Here is a 20,223-nt window from a genome sequence, read left to right on the forward strand (position 1 = left end):
TTCTTATTTATTTTATCCTAAAAATGAATGTTTTGCTAGCATTACAATTTTTTCAATAGTTAATATTATACTATAATATTCTATATATAATTATACTATATTATAATAATTCATATACCCAATATATTGAAGTGGGGTTTGATAATTTGCTAATTATCTTTTATAACTTGGATCTTGAAAGAAATCCAGAAAGAAAAAAATGGAGAAAAAAGGAATTTCACAATATTGGCAATACCATGTTTTTTTTATAGATTCTTTTCATTTCTCTTGAGAAAAATAAAACTGTCTGCAATATTTCTGCATGTTTCATTAACTGGTTTTTGGATTCTAATCTCATTTTTAATATAATAGTATTCCCAGATAGAAAACTTGAAATTCAAGCATGGATTAAATTAACATTTTATTCTGAATCTACTCTAATAACTGGATATAGGAAAAGGTTTGTCTTCACTCTACGGAAATAAACCTCACATCAGTATAGGAAGTGCCCAAGTCATGTGACTAACTGAAGCCAGCTCTTTCTTGCCCTTGGAAGTTGGGTGGTATAAAGCTATAAATGTTTGTGGTATCACACTGCTCTTTTTCTCTTACAGGTGTTAAAATGGGTAGAGCAAGCAGTTCAGGCCTCCAAAGTTCACCTCTTATCAACAGATCATTTGGAACAGGCTGTAAATACTTGGAAAATTCCTTTTGATCCCAGCCTAAAAGAGATTACTGTGTCTCTGAGTGGCCCTTCTCCAATGATTGAAATTCACAATCCTTTAGGTGAGATATATAGCACATCATATAATAAAATACAAAAGCCTTGAAAGGTAAAAGATTTTTTTGCATGCTTACTCATGTCAAGTTAATGCTAACTTTCTGACTAAAGTCAATGAATTAAAAAGTAACTGGGGAAGACATTTAAAAAAAATCAAACCAATTTTTTTTTTTTTGGTCTTAAGTATTATTGAGTTAGCAGAAGAGTCAAAAAGCTAAAACTCCTCTTAATTTCAACCGATCAGATTTAGTTACATCATTGTAGCTAAACTGTGCAAGAGAAATGTTTAAATTGAACCTGAAATTATATTTTTGGAATCTACATATGAGGAAATATTTCACAGAAACTTATTCTGTAAAATTCAGTTTTTTATGTTATATTGATATAAATCACATGAAAAAACTTCAAAATAGCTGTCTTATTTTTTACCATATTATCTTCTTGATCAGGTTTAATTTTACAGAAGACAGTTTGTAAAAACCAGATTTAATTCTTACTGGATAATGTTTTAATTTACTTTGCTTCCTCATTCCGTTATATGTTATAACCCTAAGATTCAGCCTGATTTCATTGCTGGTTATCACATTACAATAAAACTTACGTTAAAAAGGAATCTAATAAAGACTGTTTTTTCATTTTTCCTAATGTGTGCATTTAGAAAACTTTTTACCTATTGATCTTTGCAAAATATTTTTATTTCCATTGTGACTTTAATATATGTTACAATTTAAAAATCTATTAGTGAATATTTACATGTGGGGAGGAGATAACTAGCTTTCTTATTGATTTGAGTCTTAAACAATAACTAATACCTAAAAGAAAATAGCATATGAAATTGTCCTCAATGGCCACATCCACACTAGCCACCAAGTTGAAATTTATAAAATAAGCAAAACCTATTTTTCAAGACTTACATAGGTTTGGTCTTATAAATGGATATGTCTGGTTTTTGTTTTGTTTTGTTTTGTTTGAGGTACCTTTGCACTCTAATAGCATCCATGCTATCTGGGAAGATTTGGGTTTTTCATTACTTGGATACTTAAAAGTAACTGTACCAACTGCATTATGCTTCTGTGACTTTAAAAAGTCATTGACATTGATGTTGATATTTAAGAAGTCATTTACAATGATTATAAGGCTTTTGATGCAGATACAGGATTCTTATAATTGATTTGTTTATAAAACTGCAGAAGTAGTCCATAGGAGAGCCAAGAGTGGAGGGAATAACTGAACTGTGGCTTACCCCAATTTGCTTTTGTATCAGGTCAGGAGGAGATGGTGTCATACTACTTTATTACATTGGCTCCTATAAATATTCTTATGACAATAAAAGCCTTCTGTGCCACATGGAAAACTTGTTAAAGTTCTGCATTTGTGCAGAGTTATGCCCAGGGCTCCCATGTTACTAATACTTTGAGTGATCTTCAAAAAACATTTACTCTGGTTTACTATTTTTGCCTGTCTCTAGTGACTGCATTTTACTTATCAGTAGCCATAATAATTGTTATCTAGGCTGGCTTTGGAAATATGATTACGGTCTGCCAGTTGTTATTCTCATTTCATGTCCATCAGATAATTTATACCGGAAATGTATACATCTAATATACATCACTGAAAGAAAGATTATGCTCGTGACCTTTATGTCTGTCTTTTAGGGAAGCTGATAAAAAAGGGATTTGGCCTGAATGAACTCCTAAATATCCATAACTCTGCTAAGGTGGTGAATGTTAAAGAGCCAGAGTCTGGAATGTGGACAGTGAAGGTACTATCATTTTGCAAAGTCTATGTATTACTTTATTTTGACGTTGGCATGTTTTATGAAGTATGTACACTTGTTTATATGTATCTTCTATTTCAATCATGGAGGGTGCTTTTATTAGAAAGCAATATATACAGTGCGTTTGTAGGAGGTGACTTGGTCACATGAATTTGGTGGTGGTAAGTTTTGATGACCATGAAAGGCATCAATGCCACCACAACATACATACAAAATTTTGGGTAGTTTTCCTATCAACAAATCTGTCGATTGATTGTATTATCCACCTCCTGCCTCCAAAACAGAGATGGTGCCAGTAGAGAATAATGGTTAGGGGTATAGGCTCTGGTGTGGAAATGCCTGGGTTTGAATCTCATCATCACCTTAAAATCTGTATTGCCCTGAGTCTATAATTTCTCTGTGCTTTGCTTTCCTCCTCTGTAATACAGGGATGGCAATGATAGGCCTTTGCTTGGTAGAACTGTGCTGAGAATGAAGATGATACAAATGAAATACTTGGCATAGATCCTGTTACAAAATAAGCTCTCAAGTACTGTTGGCTGTTGTTACTTGATGGCTCTACATTCATTGTTTAATGCAAAATGGTCTTTGTATCCTAGAATTACATTAAGTTGTATACATCCACTCCAAGAAAGCAGGGTTTTAGCAATATGGAGGGACGAACATACACGCCAAATTCAGGACACTGTAAATCCAGATCTAGTTCTGCTGCAAATTTAGTGTGCGACCCACTACGGTAGATGGTCTGAGTGACTTGTCCATATCTTCAGACTTTTCAGTGTGCCCTGGCCTACTTCCAGTGCCAGTATCTGCATTTCTGTGTCTGCGAGGTTTTATTCTGAGGAGAAGGCGGTTCTGCTGGGGAATTAAAGATCAGGAACACTAACAGCTTTCAGCCCCTGCAGGCATACGCTCCAGCGGTCCCACAATGGGAGCAGGATAAAGAGCGCCCCCTTTATTGGCTGCTTATCCTGTATCACTTCTCTTCCTGTTAGCATCATTTTTACATATCACATAGACAACTTGCTCTAGACTCCTTCCGGGGCAGCTCAAATGAAGATACCCCTTACATCATTTACTCTTTTGCTGTCTCAGCTTCCCTATATAAAAAAGTGGGATTAATGGGTTTATGAGTCAAATTATGGAGCCTTTGTGAAGGTACTAGAGGTGTTATAGGAATTTGAGGTGCCATTTTGTCTGCCAGGTTTTTTTGTTGCTAAAAGAATGCCTATGTTAACGTTCCCAGTTTAAAACAATGAATGTTTCCATTTGCACACCATTCCAATCCTAGAGTATCAGTTCCTCATTCTCAGAACCCTTGGCCTTATAGGGTAAGTAGAAACTGTAATGTGGATTTTTTTGGAGGTGGATAATATGGGATAAGGGTAGAGGTGAAAAGACACTGTGAAATAAAATCTGGTAATTTCTTCCTGAATGGACCAGAAACAGTCCCATCTGCCTGTTTCCCATTACCTGATTCCTTGCACCTAGTAGTTACCCAGTATTTATGAAGTACATTAGATTGTCAATGATCAAGTATTTTGTTGCTGTATTTGAAATAAGTGCGGCCAAATATGATGTTGTAGTTCTTTTGGCCAATTTGTCTAAAATATGACTAGTGCTGAGTCTGACTTTCTGTGGCCACATTAGGAAGGAGTGTAAGAAGTTTGGAGTCTCTTTTTTCCTCAGACACATTAAGCAGGACCTTAGGCCAGCAGCGTCCTGAGCAGCAAGTCCATGGAGCCAGTTTGTTCTTGCTTTCTGAATAGGACATTAAGCTACTGATCGTGAAATACATAGCAGTGATATTCTTCTGTATCACTCTCAACTTCTTGTGAAGTATTTAAACCCATTTTACAGGTGGGCTGCATCACTGCCTGTGGTTCTTCCTCCAGTAAAACTCATGCCTGAAAGAAGGATATTGCATGCCTGTTGTTTTTGTCTTGTGCCTAACACACCTACTCACTCAGTGATCCGTTCAATTAACATTTACTGAGAGTCTCTTCTTGGCCATGTTCCCTGTTACTTAATAGACTATAAGCACATTTTAATTGACAGTTAGAACAGAGAAGCACCAGAGCTTACTCTGGGAGTGAGACGGGAGGCGTAAGTGATGAAATGATGGGAATTCTGTTTAGACATGACTCTCAGCTCAGTCTCCTATAATTCAGAAAGTGATAAAAAGACACAGTATTTATTATCATGTTATCTTAAATTTGTATCTAGTCCTCATTAGATGCCTGATGTTACAAGATGTTCTGATGTTACACCATTTCTAGAGGACAATTAGTAGTAACCAAAAAAAGGTTGAGCATTACAATGCAACTGAAAGATAATAAACTTATTTTGCTCCTGTATGAAATATCGAAATCATATATCAGGTTGATGCGAAGGAAATTGAGCTGACCCTACTGACAAATATTGTTTCAGATTTTGGATGGCTAATGAATAATACTGTTTCACATGTGTGCCTTATCAAGAAGAAAAATGTCTGAGATTACATAGTAGTGTCTCTCTGGTGCCATCTCCAGCACACTCTGCTATCTGGAAAATGTCTCCATTATCAGTAGGATTAATGATGACTTTTTGAATGTTTCACTAAACAGTTTTGATCCCAAGTATACAGAACAGTCTGTTATTTGATATTAGCATAGTATTCAAGGACTCCCCAGTTGAGCCTCAACCAATCTTTCTAGTTCTCTTCCATCACTTGGTTTTGCACTCTAGTAAAATACAACTTCGTACTGTTTTTAACCCTGTCTCCCACCACACTTGCTTGCCTCATGCTTTCTCTGAAGCATTTCCTTCTAGAATGCCCTTCCTTTCAGTCTTATACTTTTCCCCTAAAGCTCAAACGGCAACACTTTGGTTAAGCCTTTTTTCCATCTAAAATGCTCTCTTTTCCCTTTGGTTTCCTACTGCAATTTTTCTGTACCTCCCTTTTGAATGATTTTCTCCCTTGTATTTATTTCTCTAATAATTAAATAAAATATTTATTAAATAACAATATTTAGAGATTTTCTCTTCCTATTTTACTACCAGCCAGATTTTGTCATGAGTATATGATAGAATGCCTAAGAGAGAACAATACAAATAGTCATGAATAAAATTTAATACATCATTCTGATGATATCCAAGAAGAGTTGATTTAGTTAGTCTATAGTTGATGTGCTAGCCCATTAGTTTGTCCATGATTTAAAATTCTATGAAACTTGCAGTTTCTTTTCTTCTGTAGTTTTCCTCTGAAACCCTGATAATTACTTCTCTGTAATTTGTTAGGACAGTTTTACTAAACAGAGGGCATGAATCAACTCACCTGTACAGTTCATATCAATGACTCATATGTTTTAGGTTGCCTCTGATACAGGTAAAACTATGTTAAAAAGAGGTGACTGAAAAGAACACAATATTTTATTAAAGACAAAAGAAAAGGTTATTTTATGTCCCTACATTTCCATTTGTAGGGAAGATACAAATCCTGGATCTTATTTCTGAGAAGCAATATAAATTTTCCATTCAGGCAGCTCCATATGTATTTAATATTTGAACATAACCACAGAAACTCTTAGGCCAAATTTTAGCCTCTGCTTCTTAAGGGAAACTCTCTGCAAAGACATTATATAATTGTCAGCACCCATTGGGTTTAGGTAGCCTCAATTGCTTTTATTAATCTAAGATTATCAGTATGATCATATAATTTAACACATCCCTGAAGTATGTTTCCATTAAGTATATTTGGATAAACTATCTTTAGATATTATCCCAAATAGAGAAAGGAATGTACCTAACTACATGATTATATTGAGATTTTGAGACTAGTAGAAATATTTTGGTTTTACATAGTTATGTTGCCAGAGCCTACTAATGGATTTTCTAAGGATATTTTAGAAATCATACTCAAGTGGAATAAGATTATTTAGGAATCATAATAAATAAAAATTCAAGCCTACAAAGGACCACACAAGAAGATTATTTTGTTGGCCTCCAGTTATTCTCACCTGGTAACTCTTGAATAAGCCTGAAGACCACACCAAATGTGATATTTAAATGGATTAGGTTCAGCATTATTTCAATGTTTTGGGTCCGTGGAATGATTCCTAGTAGATATTTCCTGGAAAATAGCCCAGTTATTTTGGTCAGCCTAATGTCAAATTGGCAACCAAGTAGACTGTTTCCTTTCCTTAGAAAAGGATATCTGTACACTTGTGAATATATAAATGTGTGCATACATATATTTAAATATGTATATCATTCTATGCTTTGGTTCTCTCCTTATATCATATTTCTCTAAACATACAATACCTATTAAATTGATGGCATTCAAGTCTAGCTGGAATTATATCTTTGTGTCTGGCACAATACCTAGTCCAAGGTACATTCTCAATAAATATTTGATTGAAGCCATCATATTCTTTAATTTGTAAAGAATGGTATGTCATATAAGAGTAAATACTTTGAAAAGAGCTGGGCATCTATTTTAATTAAGTTCTACTTATCTTTTTGACCTTGAAGAAATTATTTAATCTTCCTGAAAAGTCTGAAAAAATGGGGGAAAATATTATCTACTTATAGTATAATATACATAATACATAATATATGTAACTGTCCATAATAATAATATAAAAATTAAATAAAGTAATATATAATAATATAATAATCTACTTATATAATAAAACAACCTCCCTGAAAATAATGGCTTGTGGAAAGTCAGGCACTTTCTCTTCACACCTCTTTGGTCAGCAACACCATGTTGGGAGATTGAAATCAGCCATGGTAATAGTATTTACACCACAGAAATTGGCAAATGCTGAAAATTGGGGATTTCCTTTTTCAGAGATCACTTTACCAACACTCTGCTAGCCTGGCCTCAAATGCAGAATGGCAAATGAACAGTTGGAGGCTATTATTGTCTTCTATACCACAGGGTCCAAATCAAATCAGCCCAGAGATTATGTTATCCTACAGTGCTGTGCATAGACTTAGGTACTACAGAAAGAGCAATGAAATTGAAATAGTTGCCTTATTGCTATCTAAATCTGGGCAAGTAATCAATTCTTTGTGCCCCAGTTTCTTTATGGTCCTATAAAATCATCTTTGGATATAATAGGATTATATGAGATAGTGTGCAAGCATGCTTAGCATAATGCTTTTTAGAAAGCATAATGATTTTAGAAAGAAATCACTGAATTCTTCATGAATCTGGCACTGGCCAGTCCTAGAGGAGTCTAAGGGAAAGCACCATTAGGCATTGAACGGTTTTAATATCTATTATTAAACCTGTACTTATTAGATGCCAATTGAGCAATGCTTTGCAGATAATGAATGTTAAATAGTTACTGCCTGAAGGGATACTCAGTATGAAGAGGTATTTAGTAGTTCTTCATCCTTAAACTAAATAGTCCATCTGCGATAGAGCTGATCAGGAAGATACCAGAGGAGTAACTGAGCGTCCCTGGAGCTCTCCATGGTGCTTGCCCACTGGTACTTCAGCCCATCCTGCTCCTTCCTTCCTCATAGACACGTTGCAGTTTAGAAACCTAGACTCTGGTCCTCTCTGCTCCTTCTTTTCTCCTGCCTCTTTGTAACTACCTATTTACAGTTTTAGGGTGCCAAGTACGTACCTGGTGTAACTTTATTTTTGCCCCAGCTCTGCTGAGGCAGCAGCCTGTGTATTTCTGGCTCAGACCCTGGTATAACTTGACAAACATTACTCCAATTCAGAGTAGTAATGTAGATCATTATGAACGTTAAAATTTGTATGAATAAATATACTGTTTGAAATACAATTCCCAGGATTTCTAGCCTTTACAAACCCTGTTCAGTGCCTAGTGTCTAGAAAATTTCCTGTTATGCTAGGAGCCATTATGCTGCCCCTAGATTTCCCTCTTCTTAAGCCACGAGGCCAGGATGGCTCTGTGCAGAAATGATATTTCAAGAATACTCTGGTGGAGCAACTCTGTGTCCAAAGATGTTCTATATTTGGAAGGGATGAGAAGGGAAGGAATCTGCAGCTGGACCGCCTTTCTGCTTGCCCCAATTACAGCATTAGCTAACTTTCTTTGCCCCTAGAAGACCTTTATATCATTTAATTATCCTCCAACCTACCATGTCCATACCCTGCAAGAATGCTGAGCTTTCTCCCCAACATTTCTGGAATTTCCTGAAAGTTTACTTTCTTATGGTCACCTTCCTGCTTGATTGTGTGTTGATTCTAACCTTTTGTTAGAGCAAAGCTTAGCCCCATCAAAAATTTCACAGGAAATACACTGATAACAGGAATTTTGTGAATGTAGTAGATTTAACTCTAGATTTTGGAGGGTGTGTCTTAAAGCACCTTGTCCCCTTTAATTCTCTCCTTCTCCTTAACCTTCTTTCTCCCTGTTATACCTCTACTTCTCTGGATAGTCTCAGGAATTCCATATTATTTTTCTATTATATAGAACAGTTCAGCATATTTCAACCTTTACCCCAAAACCAGCACAATTGAAACCATTGAGATAATCATGAGAAGTATATGAGGCAGCTGAAGAGATCAATTTATACAACATCACTGAGTTCACACCTGAGCTTTGCCACCTGCTGTGTCTGTGACTGTGAGCAAGTTACTTAACCTCTCTGATCTGTGGAATGAGGATAATAATAGTACTGTCTCACAGGTGCTTTTATGAGGATTAAAAATTTAAAGAGGTACAAGTTCTCGATTATAAAATAAATTAACCACAGGGATAAAAGTACAGCACAGGAAATATAGTCAATAACATTGTAGTATCTTTGCTGACAGATAATAACTACACTTACTGTGGTAAGCATTTGTGATGTATGTAATTGTGAAGTCACTATGTTATACACATGAAACAAATATAATATTGTACATCAACTATATTTCAATAAAAAGTTTTAAAAAGTGATAGTTTGTATAAAAAGTTTAGCCTGTTACACAATGTGCATTTTGTATATATTAATATGTCTTTCTCCTTTTCCCATGTACTGGTTCATTTTGTCATCATTATATGAAATCTTTTTGTTCCTATTACACTAATATTTGAAAAAGAGAGCTCAGCTAAGAAACACATTAAAACAGTATTAAACTGTTGGTGCTTTTGCATGAAGAAACTTAATGTGATGTTTTATGTTTCCAAAATATTATCCAGGTATTGTTGTAATTATTTTGCAACAATGATTAAAAAATGATAAATGTATGCATGAGTAACAGAGGTCATTTTTAATCAAATTAGTTTAAATTTTTTCTTATTATATTTTTACACCATAATTTAGGTTTATTTGTGATGTTGTTTACTCCCATTACTTTAGTACAGAGTTAGATATAGTTGTGCCTAAAAACTGATTCACTTGGGAACATTTTTTATATACAAACCCTCTGAAATTCTATGCAGACATTCCTACTGTTTACAATAAAATATAGAAACATGAAATTGAAATATTTTCTTTAATGTATTACCTTTCATATTTTTAGCATTGCTCAGAAACTGGCAAACCTATATCCTTATTTCCACATACTTTGTTAGCGTGGTATTTTAAGCATCAAAATTAATTTATTTTGCAATAATTTTGTAGAGGCTATGATGAGTTCCCTACTCATCAGTTCTGCTCTATTTTTTATGTGTTGTTTACCTACAGAAGATGCTATATTTTCAGAGACTTGGGTAATTTCTAATTTTCTCACCTATGTACATTAAGTATCACTCTTAAAACGGTGTCTTGGTCATTTGTTTTGCTCTGTCATTTGTGCACAGAGCACGTGGCAGTCTGTTAGCACTTGATGGCAGTCATTTGGTGAATTCTGTGTCATATTTGCCCTTGGTAGCTTCAGCGGTTGTTTTATCAGAGAGGACTTTCTGAGCAAGGCAACTAACAATAATCGATGTCAATGAATAAATATAAACCAACTTTTCATAATTTCAACCCTTCTGACTGCCATTACATGAAATCAGTAGGCAGTAGTGTCTTCAGTAAAGCTCTGCATGATCTAAAGTAGTTGAAATGAGACTTAACAAGGTTTTATGTAACCCTTTAGGAAATCCCCAATTCAAAATTGGATCATGGTCCATAGTTTCCTTTTCTTATCTATTATGTGGAATTCATAAGACATTTTCCTTTAGAAATAATGCAGTAAGTGGTGGTACTGAGACACTTACATTTACGCAGACAGTGCTTTGTAACCCTTATGAGAGTGAGCTGTAGGGATTAGCAGCATAATTTATCCTAGGAATATAATGTGCTGTTTTCATGAGGATGTAGTTTTTTTTCTTTCCCCTGACCTTCGTTTTCCTTTCCTTTGAGTTCTTGCAGGTTCTGCTCAATGATGAATAAATATGATAGCAATAGGGACCTATCTATCTTCCCATCCTTCCTCTCTCATTGCCAGTAATGATCCATGATAATTTAGAGAACATTGTGTAGTATGCAGAGCTCTGGAGGTGGCATATCTTTAATCATGGAGTGGCTTAATCTGGCTGCTCAGCATATTAAAATTTTACGTGTATATTTCTCCTAGTATACTGTCATTACTACAATACCTAAATATGTGTTTCTCAGTGTTGAGACTGAGATCCATGTCTGGTGCCTTGATGTTATTATCTGAATGCATTTCCCTCTTGCTCCCATCTCCTGTTTCTACGTAAATGCCACTGTCAGGTACTCATTTTATTTTGAGACAGAATCTTGGTGATCAGTGTAATAAAATAATGGTGAACTCTTGTTCATAAGCCTTGGGTAATTTTTGAAAGGTAGATTCCTAGACTCTAGGGATTCTGATTCAGGAAATCTGGGCTGGAGCTCAGAGGTCTGCATTTTTAATAAACAACCCAAGTGATTTCGTGTAGGTGTAGATATAAGTGGTCCCTAGATCATATTTTGAGACATACTGACATGGAGGCCAACTCTGACTTACCTTGCCCTTGGGAGACAATGTAGCCGTGTGTTAAAGACCCTCCAGCCTGACCTTTCGTTAAAACCCTACCTCTGCAGTTAGGAAACCATGTGAACTTGGGACGCTATTTAATGATGTTGCACCTTGCTCTCTTTATCTGCACAGAGGTGATGATGACAATATATATCTGGTAGGATTGGAATGAGAATTAAATAAGCCAAATGTATTGGAAGAGTCCAGGTATAGCAGATGTGTCCAATAAATATTAGTGTTATTACTTCATCCTGTGGCCCTAATCCAAATAGTTTATTTTTAATGCTCATATGAGTCACTTCAGGGCTTAGTTATCATTCAGTGTTTATTTCAGCCGTCATCCCCTTTAAGAAGTTTGAGCTGAAATACAGGCTTGTCTATGCTCTTTTTATGTATTTTTATGGACCTTTTATGTATTTCTATCATTGCATCCTATTAAAGATTTCTATTTCTCGGTCAGTCTCCCTCATTGGCCATGAGCTCTTGGAGGGTAAGAACCATATTTTATTCACATTTGTTTCTCAAGCCCTAAGTTCCTTGAGTAGAACCCTTTTGAGCTGAGGATACTAGTTGGCTGAAATCTGGATAATGGTCAGTTCTCATGCTTGTCCTGGCTATACCTTCTCTGAGGCAAGAAAAAAGGAAATAATACACAGCATCAAACCTGGATGATTTATCAGAGAGGCTGATAAAATGGCCACTGAAGCTACCAAAGGCAAATACCACTCAGAATTAGCCAAATGACTGATATTTAGCGAGTAGATTTAGTTACTCATTCATTTCATCATTATTTGCTGAACACCTGCCATGTGACTCCCAGTGGACAAAACAAAAATCCATGTCCTCATGGAGGTTTTACAGATTTACTTCAGCTCTATTCACCAGTGAATAAATACCTATATATTTTTACCACTGGGCATGCAACATATTCATGAATGAACTCTGGAGCACTCCTCTGTGTGTTACAAACATGCACTGAAGATACAGAATTATTGTTCAGCTCAGAATACCCAGATCAGCGTCTCAGTTATTGGACATCAGTCCTAATTAATCTATGTAGTTTCCCCTACTGGTTAGCGTTTAGTGTGACCAGAATCCTGGATCAGCTGCTCACGGGGTTTATCATTCAACATTTTTCAGACTTCCAGCAGTGGAAGGCACTCTGTTCGCATCACTGGCCTCAGTACCATTGATTTCCGAGCTGGTTTTTCCCAAAAGCCAACCCTGGACTTCAAAAACACAGTCAGCAGACCGGTGAAAGGTTTGTAAGTGCATATTACTTAAGTTAGTGAGGTAGATCACCCAGACTGTCTGTGATTTTATAATTTTGTAGTATTCGACAAAGTTGGGAAATGGCAGCTTTAGAAATGATTGCACTCTTGGATTTAGTCAGTTTTTCTTAAAGTATAGTCCCAAGACGAGTGATATTGAAATCAACTCAGGGAGTGAGCTTGTCAAAAATTAAGATTCCTGGGCCCCACCCTCCATCTCCTGAATTAGAACCACAGAAGGCAGGGCCCAGGAATATGCTCTTTAATGAGCATTCTGATTGATTCCTGAAATTAACTAAACTTTGGAAACTACCTGGATCTTGAGACTTCTTACTAAAATCTGTAAATTGCCCTTGCCAAGGTGAAAATGTGTATTGTGGGTGTGTATATAGCTAAAACACTAAAATACCATGTATCAATATATTTAAAGATGAAATTATTTAAATTTTTGAAGCTTGTCTTCCTCTTATTTTATTCATACCTGATTATTGATAATTTTATAGGTAAAAGAAAGTTCAATCCTACTGTGACTCTTTAAATTTCTGTTTTTCTGACTGTTGCTCATTTATTTTCATTCCTGACCTTCCTAGAAGGATATAAACAGTGAATCTTTAAAAATATACATGTAGTCAGATATAACACAGTACTCACAATTCTAATATTTCTACATATTAAACATAGCTAAATCCTTTTATAAAAATAATTACTTAGGATCTCCTAAGTTTCTCTGATCATGAATAAACTGTCTTTTATATGGAAAATATTCCATAATAAGGCCACAATTTGTAGGTCAGTCCATAGTACTCATCCTAAATGGTACTTGTTATCTGTTATTATAACGCAAAAAGTTATTTGATATATAACCTCAATTGCATGTTACTTATGAATAATAAGAGAATCTTTCATTTGTAGGAATACCTACCTATGTGCTGCTGAATACTTCTGGAATTTCCATCCCAGCTAAACTAGATCGTCTTGAACTTCTGAGCATCTCAGGCAGCTCTCTTAAGACCATTCCTGTTACTTATTACCCAGACCACAAACCTTATGGCATATGGAATATTTCTGACTTTATACCACCAAGTGAAGCTTTCTTTATCAAAATAACAGGATATGATAAGGACAATTATCTCTTCCAGAGAGTATCAAGTGTTTCTTTCTCTAGTATCATCCCAGGTGAGACATTGTTTTATTCAACTCTGGGGTATTGATAGCTTAAGGGGATGATGTAATCCTATGGGTAAAGAATGGACTATTAAGGACAAAGTAATATCCTCATATTATTACTGGGTTACCAAATCAATGGGAATTTGCACTTGATTAACACAATTTTTCTTAATCATGATATGCACATTCAAACTTTCATGTTAAGTCTCGCTGATGGTAGGTCTGAACATTGTGATGACCTCAGTCAGTGTAAGAACTGGAATTGGAAAATTCTGCTGCTCTTACTGCCCCTAAAAATAACCTGGCACGTGTGTTTAATGTTTGACCAAGCTATCCAAATTGGCCAAGTCTGCTAAACGTTTATATGCGATTGTCAGAGACCAACTACTTCATGAACAGCAGTTCATTGTAAGCAACTGGTGATGATCCTGCCTTTGTTTGTTGAGTTGGTTAGTTCCTTAATAAGCTAGTTACTTACGTATTTTCTTTTATATAGAGATAAGATTGAAGATTAGGGATTATTTGGAGGTATGAAGTAGCATTTCAACTCATCTATATTTGAACTATCCCTCAAGGCTGATGACTGAACACTGAAGAAAACTTTAAAACCATGGCTAGAACCATGGGCTGACAAATATATAGAAGGGTTGTGTCTAGTATTGTTCTATTGGATGGAGGAACAATAATTCATCACTTATACATAAGGTTGTGATTTGGGAAATTCAGGAACAACTCTTTAGCTATTGTTGAATACTCACAGAATGGTGAGAGTCACATCAATCTCAATACTTCCTCACATACAATATTCGCAGTTAGTCGTCTTAGCCCCTAAATTGAATACCGCAAAATCTACTGGATTCCAAAAAATCAGTTTTTTCATTCTTTTTTGGAAAGCAATTACCCTGTGAATTCAATTCTAAGGTATATGTATTCTTTTCATACATTTACATTTTTAAAATCAAAATGTGTTCTAAAATTGGTACTGCATCTTGATTGGTAGCTTTTTTTTTTGTCTCTTGGAGGAACAAAAAATAATCTCATGTTTTAAAACCAGTGGAATCTTAGATTCAATGAATAGCTTAGTAAGGAGCATAAAGATAGCCAGAAATTAATAAACTTGGAATAAATAAAGATAATTAAAGAGGTTTTTAGTGATTGAGATGAATTAGAATCAGAGGATTTGCTGGAATAATTGAAGTATCAAGCTATTGAATGGTTTAACAGGAAATGCTCAATATCATTGTGACCTTCTTGCCTGTGTCTTTTTTTCCTAGATGCTCCCAAAGTTACAATGCCCAGGCAAACCCCAGGATACTACCTGCAGCCAGGCCGAATTCCCTGCTCTGTGGAGAGTCTTTTACCCTTTACCTTGAGCTTTGTCAAAAATGGAGTTACACTTGGAGTAGACCAGTATTTAAAGTGTGTAAATATTTTTACTAGTACTAATATACAGCATTAAACATCAAAATACAAAAAGATTCCTAGATTAGTGGACCTTTTCCTTGGAAATTCTCATTTATTTGTCCCACAGTCTTTGAATATAGCAGAGATCAAAACAGACACAGTTCTGTGCCCTCATGGAGTTTCTGGTATAGTGGAGGAAGACAGAAAACACATGAATGTTAATGTAATATATACTTGATTATATTAATAGTTGATTCAGATTTTACAGAATCTGAATTTTATGTAACTGGAGGGACCCTGGTTAAGACAAAGAGTACAAAGTTAGGACCCTTGGAAGGGTCCTTGCAAATGAGAGGCCCTGGACCTTAAGCTTTATTAGTTTCAGGATAAACATGTCTTTGAATCTGATTTAAAGTGTTATGATAAGTGAATCTGATAAATGCTGTGGCAAAATGTGGAGCCAGTTGATTGGGATGAGTAATGTTGATAGGTGGGGTACATGTGGTTGTGGCCAAGTTGCAATTGTAAAATTCAGCATAAAGGGCCTTTGAAAAAGGACCTGAACATGGTTGAGAGCGCTGGTTGTGTAAATAGCCAGAGAAGAGCTTTCACACACCAGGAGCAGCAAGTGCAAATGCACGAAGGCTAGAGTGGACTTGGCACATGGGCAAGAAAAAGGTAGGAAGGAAGACAGGGTGGCTTGCAGTACAGAGAGCCCGGAGAAGGGTTGAGAGGATATCAGCACAACGTGTGTGCTGCGGTGACAGGTTGAGCAGAAGTGTGTGTGGCCATTGCACAGAACAATCCGTGGGAATGGGCCAGGGGGCTCCCACTTTCCTTACAAGCAACGGTAGAATTTTTAGACAAATATAACTAATCCAGTTATAAAAATAAACTATTCCTCAAAAACCAGAGGATGATTTCTGGAAAAAGTTTTTTTTTAACTTAAAATTAAACAAACTATATTTTGGGAAAGATGGTAGGAATTGTTTTATGAAAGTTTTACACTGTTAATTCATTATTAACATAAATCTCATAAGAAGTTAAATATTTGACAGTATTGCTTATATAATCTCTTTATGGAGGTCATTTTAATCAAAAGCAATAGCAAGCATGTTCATTGTAACTCAAGAAAAACTTCCAGTTTTTAAAGATTATATTATTTCCTGCTACTTTATTTTATGTTGTATATCTTGATGATTTATTTAGCTTCATGTTTAATAACCAGCACTTAACTGACCAGGATGTCAGATGATTGAAGCTACGTGTTTGACTGATGAAATCAAATGATTCCACTTCATGTTTAAAAAATAGCATTTTCCAAAGACACTTAAGATTCTTTATAAACATTAATTCATTAATTCTACACAATTCTTGGGAGGTAAGCCACAAGAATTCTTTCTCTCATTTTTCCAGCTTTGTGGCCTAGAGATATGACATGCCTTGCTGACATATAATAAGCTCTTTGGATGTGAGAGGCTAAAGACAAAACTTAGCATGGTGATGGAGGACTGATACTCTAATCCTGATTCACTCACATGTCTCTGCCCTAGATTTCCCTATAGCTTGAAACAAGCGACTGGATATTTGTTATGAAAGTCACTCTAGTCGCTAGGGGATGTAAGAGAGAATCATGTGGTTGGGTGTGTGAGGGGGATAAAGAGACACAAAATCTCAATCATAATACAAGCTGGTCATGGAGATGGAAGTGCAGTATGGAGAATATAGTCAAAGGTTCTGTAGTAACCACACTAGTTGGGAGAGGATTTAATAATGTGTATAACTGTTGAATCACTGTATTTTATCTTGGAACCAATAAATAGTGGCTATCAGCTATACTTCAATAGGAAGAAAGAGAAAATTAGTTTGCATTAGCAGCAGGACACATTTCTATTTGACATGTTCTTCCTATTCCAAAGGCCATCCCTTTAAATCTTTTTATTGTGGCCATACAGTCTTAATGTCAGCTGAGAAAAGGGAATTATTTTCATGCAATATTTCATAAACAAGAGAGGAACAAGTATAACTGTAAGGAATGTTCTTTGAGAATATTCTTCTGTTATGTGCTTTTGAACATACTATTTATTCCTCATCCAGGATGTCAGCTTTGTAAAATGAGGGACTTGGGACTGGAAGAACTGTCACTTTCTGTTCTAAAATTCCTGTATGTCTCAGTATTTGATGAATCTTAGTATATGCTTGGCCCTGAAGTAGGCACTGCAGCAGACACAAAACACTATGTATTTCAGACTCCTACCTTCCTGGAACTTACTAGTACCTCCTATGCAGTGACATTTATAAACTTGGGCTTAGCCTACTGCTCTTAAGCATTCAAGATACAGCTACATGATCAGAACAATATAGAAAGACATACTCTGCTTTTCTCTGATGTGACAATCAGGACCACTGGCACCTGCTGCATACACAGTTGAAAGGGAACTGACTGGAGTGAATATTCTCAGTTACTAATGTATGTAGAACAATGACCTTGCTTATTTTCTTAATTTTCTGGCAACAGGAACCTGTGTTTTGACTTTCCCTTATAAACTCTAGGTTAGTGCTAAATACACATCAAGAGCTTAGTAAATTGTTCGTCTGATGATGGAGAGAGATCTAGAGTTTTTACTGTGAGGTATTACATCTTACATCTTACACCACTTTCAGACTTCCATGGAAGGTGTCTTGGCTCTGCAGTGGGCTTTTTAATCTCATCTGTATCTTGAATGTTAAAAAAGTTTATTAATAGCTATGGATAATTGCAAGAAAAATTTATGAAAATATTTATGATGTTTCAGTCATTTAAAAATAATAAGATAATGCCTGTTTTGTAGATTATTGAATCTTTTAAATTAGGATGAATTATCTATTACTTAGATGCTTCCAGAAAATGAGAAACAATTTGAATGGCATTAGAGGATAAGATATAAATATTTATTAAATGAATGAATATATAATATATATAGCAAGGGTTGTTTTTTATCTAATGCTAAGTTTGACCATAAACTGATCATTTTTTTTCTTTTCTCCTATGTACACAGGTTGAAGCAGATATGGTATATAGCTTTATGTGGAGCTTATATATAAGAAAGTTAAAGAGAATATTTTTGGAAATCAAAAAGTCTATTTTCTACCTTCAAACTTACGAATTACCTTTTTAAATTGCTTTGGCTGAGAATCCCATGGAGCATGACCAAAAGCTAGAAATGATAGGAGAAGGAGAGAGGATTTAAGGGATGTTCCTCTATTAGCTCTTTATCTTATATTTTGACATAGCCAGAAGAGGTTTCCCTAAAGAATTTATAGTCTCCATAACTTGTTGTCTTTGTTCTGTCTTTTGCTCAGAGTAGAGAAGCTTAACTCTCTAATTAGAATATAAAGGACATGTAATTTTAAGCAATAAAGAACTTCACATGTTACTTTATTTTCTTTACATTGTTCTTTTGAATGAGTACTGCAGAACAAATAGTGGAATCATTACTATCAACTAGATCTTGTTTTTATAGTAACTAAAAAGACTTCTATTTTCTTACTCCAGAGAATCTGCCAGTGTGAACTGGGATATTGAAAAGGTCGTTTTGTCTGATGAAGGCTCCTATGAGTGCATCGCTGTCAGCAGTGCAGGGACTGGACGGGCACAGACATTTTTCGATGTATCAGGTAATTACCACTAATTGCTCTGAGTTGCCTGAGTATTAATGCAGCTACGGGAATGGGATGTTGGCTAGTCCTGATTTCACCATGTTTTAGCTGTGTGCCCCTCAGGGTCCTTGGTTTCCCTAACTATGAAATGAGGATAAGGACGGTAACAGTCTCTATCTCACAAAAACACTGTGAGGATTAAACAAGACAGTATTTGTAAAGCACTTACAAGAGAGTCTGGTACACAGAGACACTTAATAGACAGTAGCTATTATTTCATGGTTGTTAACTATTATTTTATGGTTGTTATTGTTATTATTATTATTATCATAGGGTCTTAACGTTTTCTGAAATGGCCATATAGCATTATCCTTGGAGTAGATAAAATTTAAGAAAAAAGGAGGGTTGTCTCCTGATAATAACAAACTTAAACTTTCCCTTTGCCTCTCCCATATTCAAAATGCATAAATCCATTTTATGAATGGATTCTGACGTCTAAATTGAAGACAATAGTGAAAGTGATCATGTTCAAGAAACACAGGACCTCAGTGGTTACAGTATTATTATTAAGGGCAGAAGATGCACAAATCATTTTGGATTTAGATATTCTGTTTCCTGTGAATGAATGGGAGACAAGGCTTGGATTTAGTTATTTATTAAATTTTTTATTAATGTAGTATTGGTATACACTCTTATGAAGGTTTCACATGAAAAAACAATGTGGTTACTACATTTACCCATATTATCAAGTCCCCCCCATACCCCAGTGCAGTCACTGTCCGTCAGTGCAGCAGGATGCCACAGACTTGGATTCTTTTAGAAGTAAAATATACGTTAGTGAAAAAAAATCATTTTTTCCTTCTAATCTCCCAGAATTCTTAGGAAACAAATGAGACTACCAAAAATAATCAATCATCAGAATGTAAGCCACTTACTCAGCATATGTCTTGAATTTATTGGAAACTTCGTTTTGACTGAATTATTTCCTACCTGCGTTGTTGCCTAGTGTTGCTGTGATTAAAAGTAACCTTATTCTGACCTAAACGTGGCTGCTGAGTTTGTAATAATGTCTGTCCTTGCTTTTAGTATTGATGTGCATTTTCTTGAGACAATTTAAGACAAAAGAAGCTTTGTAATTGTAAAACTGTTTAGAAGTCTAGGATTTATGTATATTTATTGATATTTATTAAGTCCAAGCTGAACTTGAAAACAGAGGCAAGCAAGCATGTTCTTGCAGTAAATCACTTGTATCCTCTTATTCCTAGAAAAATAAAGTTTGTCT

At 35.3% G+C, this 20,223-nt stretch overlaps 1 protein-coding gene across 4 annotated transcripts in view; it reads left to right on the top strand.

Annotated features, from left to right (window-relative positions):
* HMCN1 (hemicentin 1) overlaps positions 1–20,223 on the top strand; it is a 420,069-nt gene that overhangs the window by 148,689 nt on the left and 251,157 nt on the right. For all 4 annotated transcript variants that reach the window (XR_008999387.1, XM_057507948.1, XM_057507950.1 and 1 more), the window contains exons 5-10: positions 594–765; positions 2,416–2,522; positions 12,601–12,721; positions 13,644–13,907; positions 15,173–15,317; positions 18,838–18,959. Coding sequence is in view for 3 of the 4 variants with exons in the window: in XM_057507948.1 (XP_057363931.1) it covers positions 594–765; positions 2,416–2,522; positions 12,601–12,721; positions 13,644–13,907; positions 15,173–15,317; positions 18,838–18,959 (931 nt within the window). In the remaining variant the exon portion in view is untranslated. The remainder of the gene's footprint in view (positions 1–593; positions 766–2,415; positions 2,523–12,600; positions 12,722–13,643; positions 13,908–15,172; positions 15,318–18,837; positions 18,960–20,223) is intronic.

Source organism: Manis pentadactyla, chromosome 9, assembly GCF_030020395.1.
Source record: "Manis pentadactyla isolate mManPen7 chromosome 9, mManPen7.hap1, whole genome shotgun sequence".
NCBI lineage: Eukaryota > Metazoa > Chordata > Mammalia > Pholidota > Manidae > Manis > Manis pentadactyla.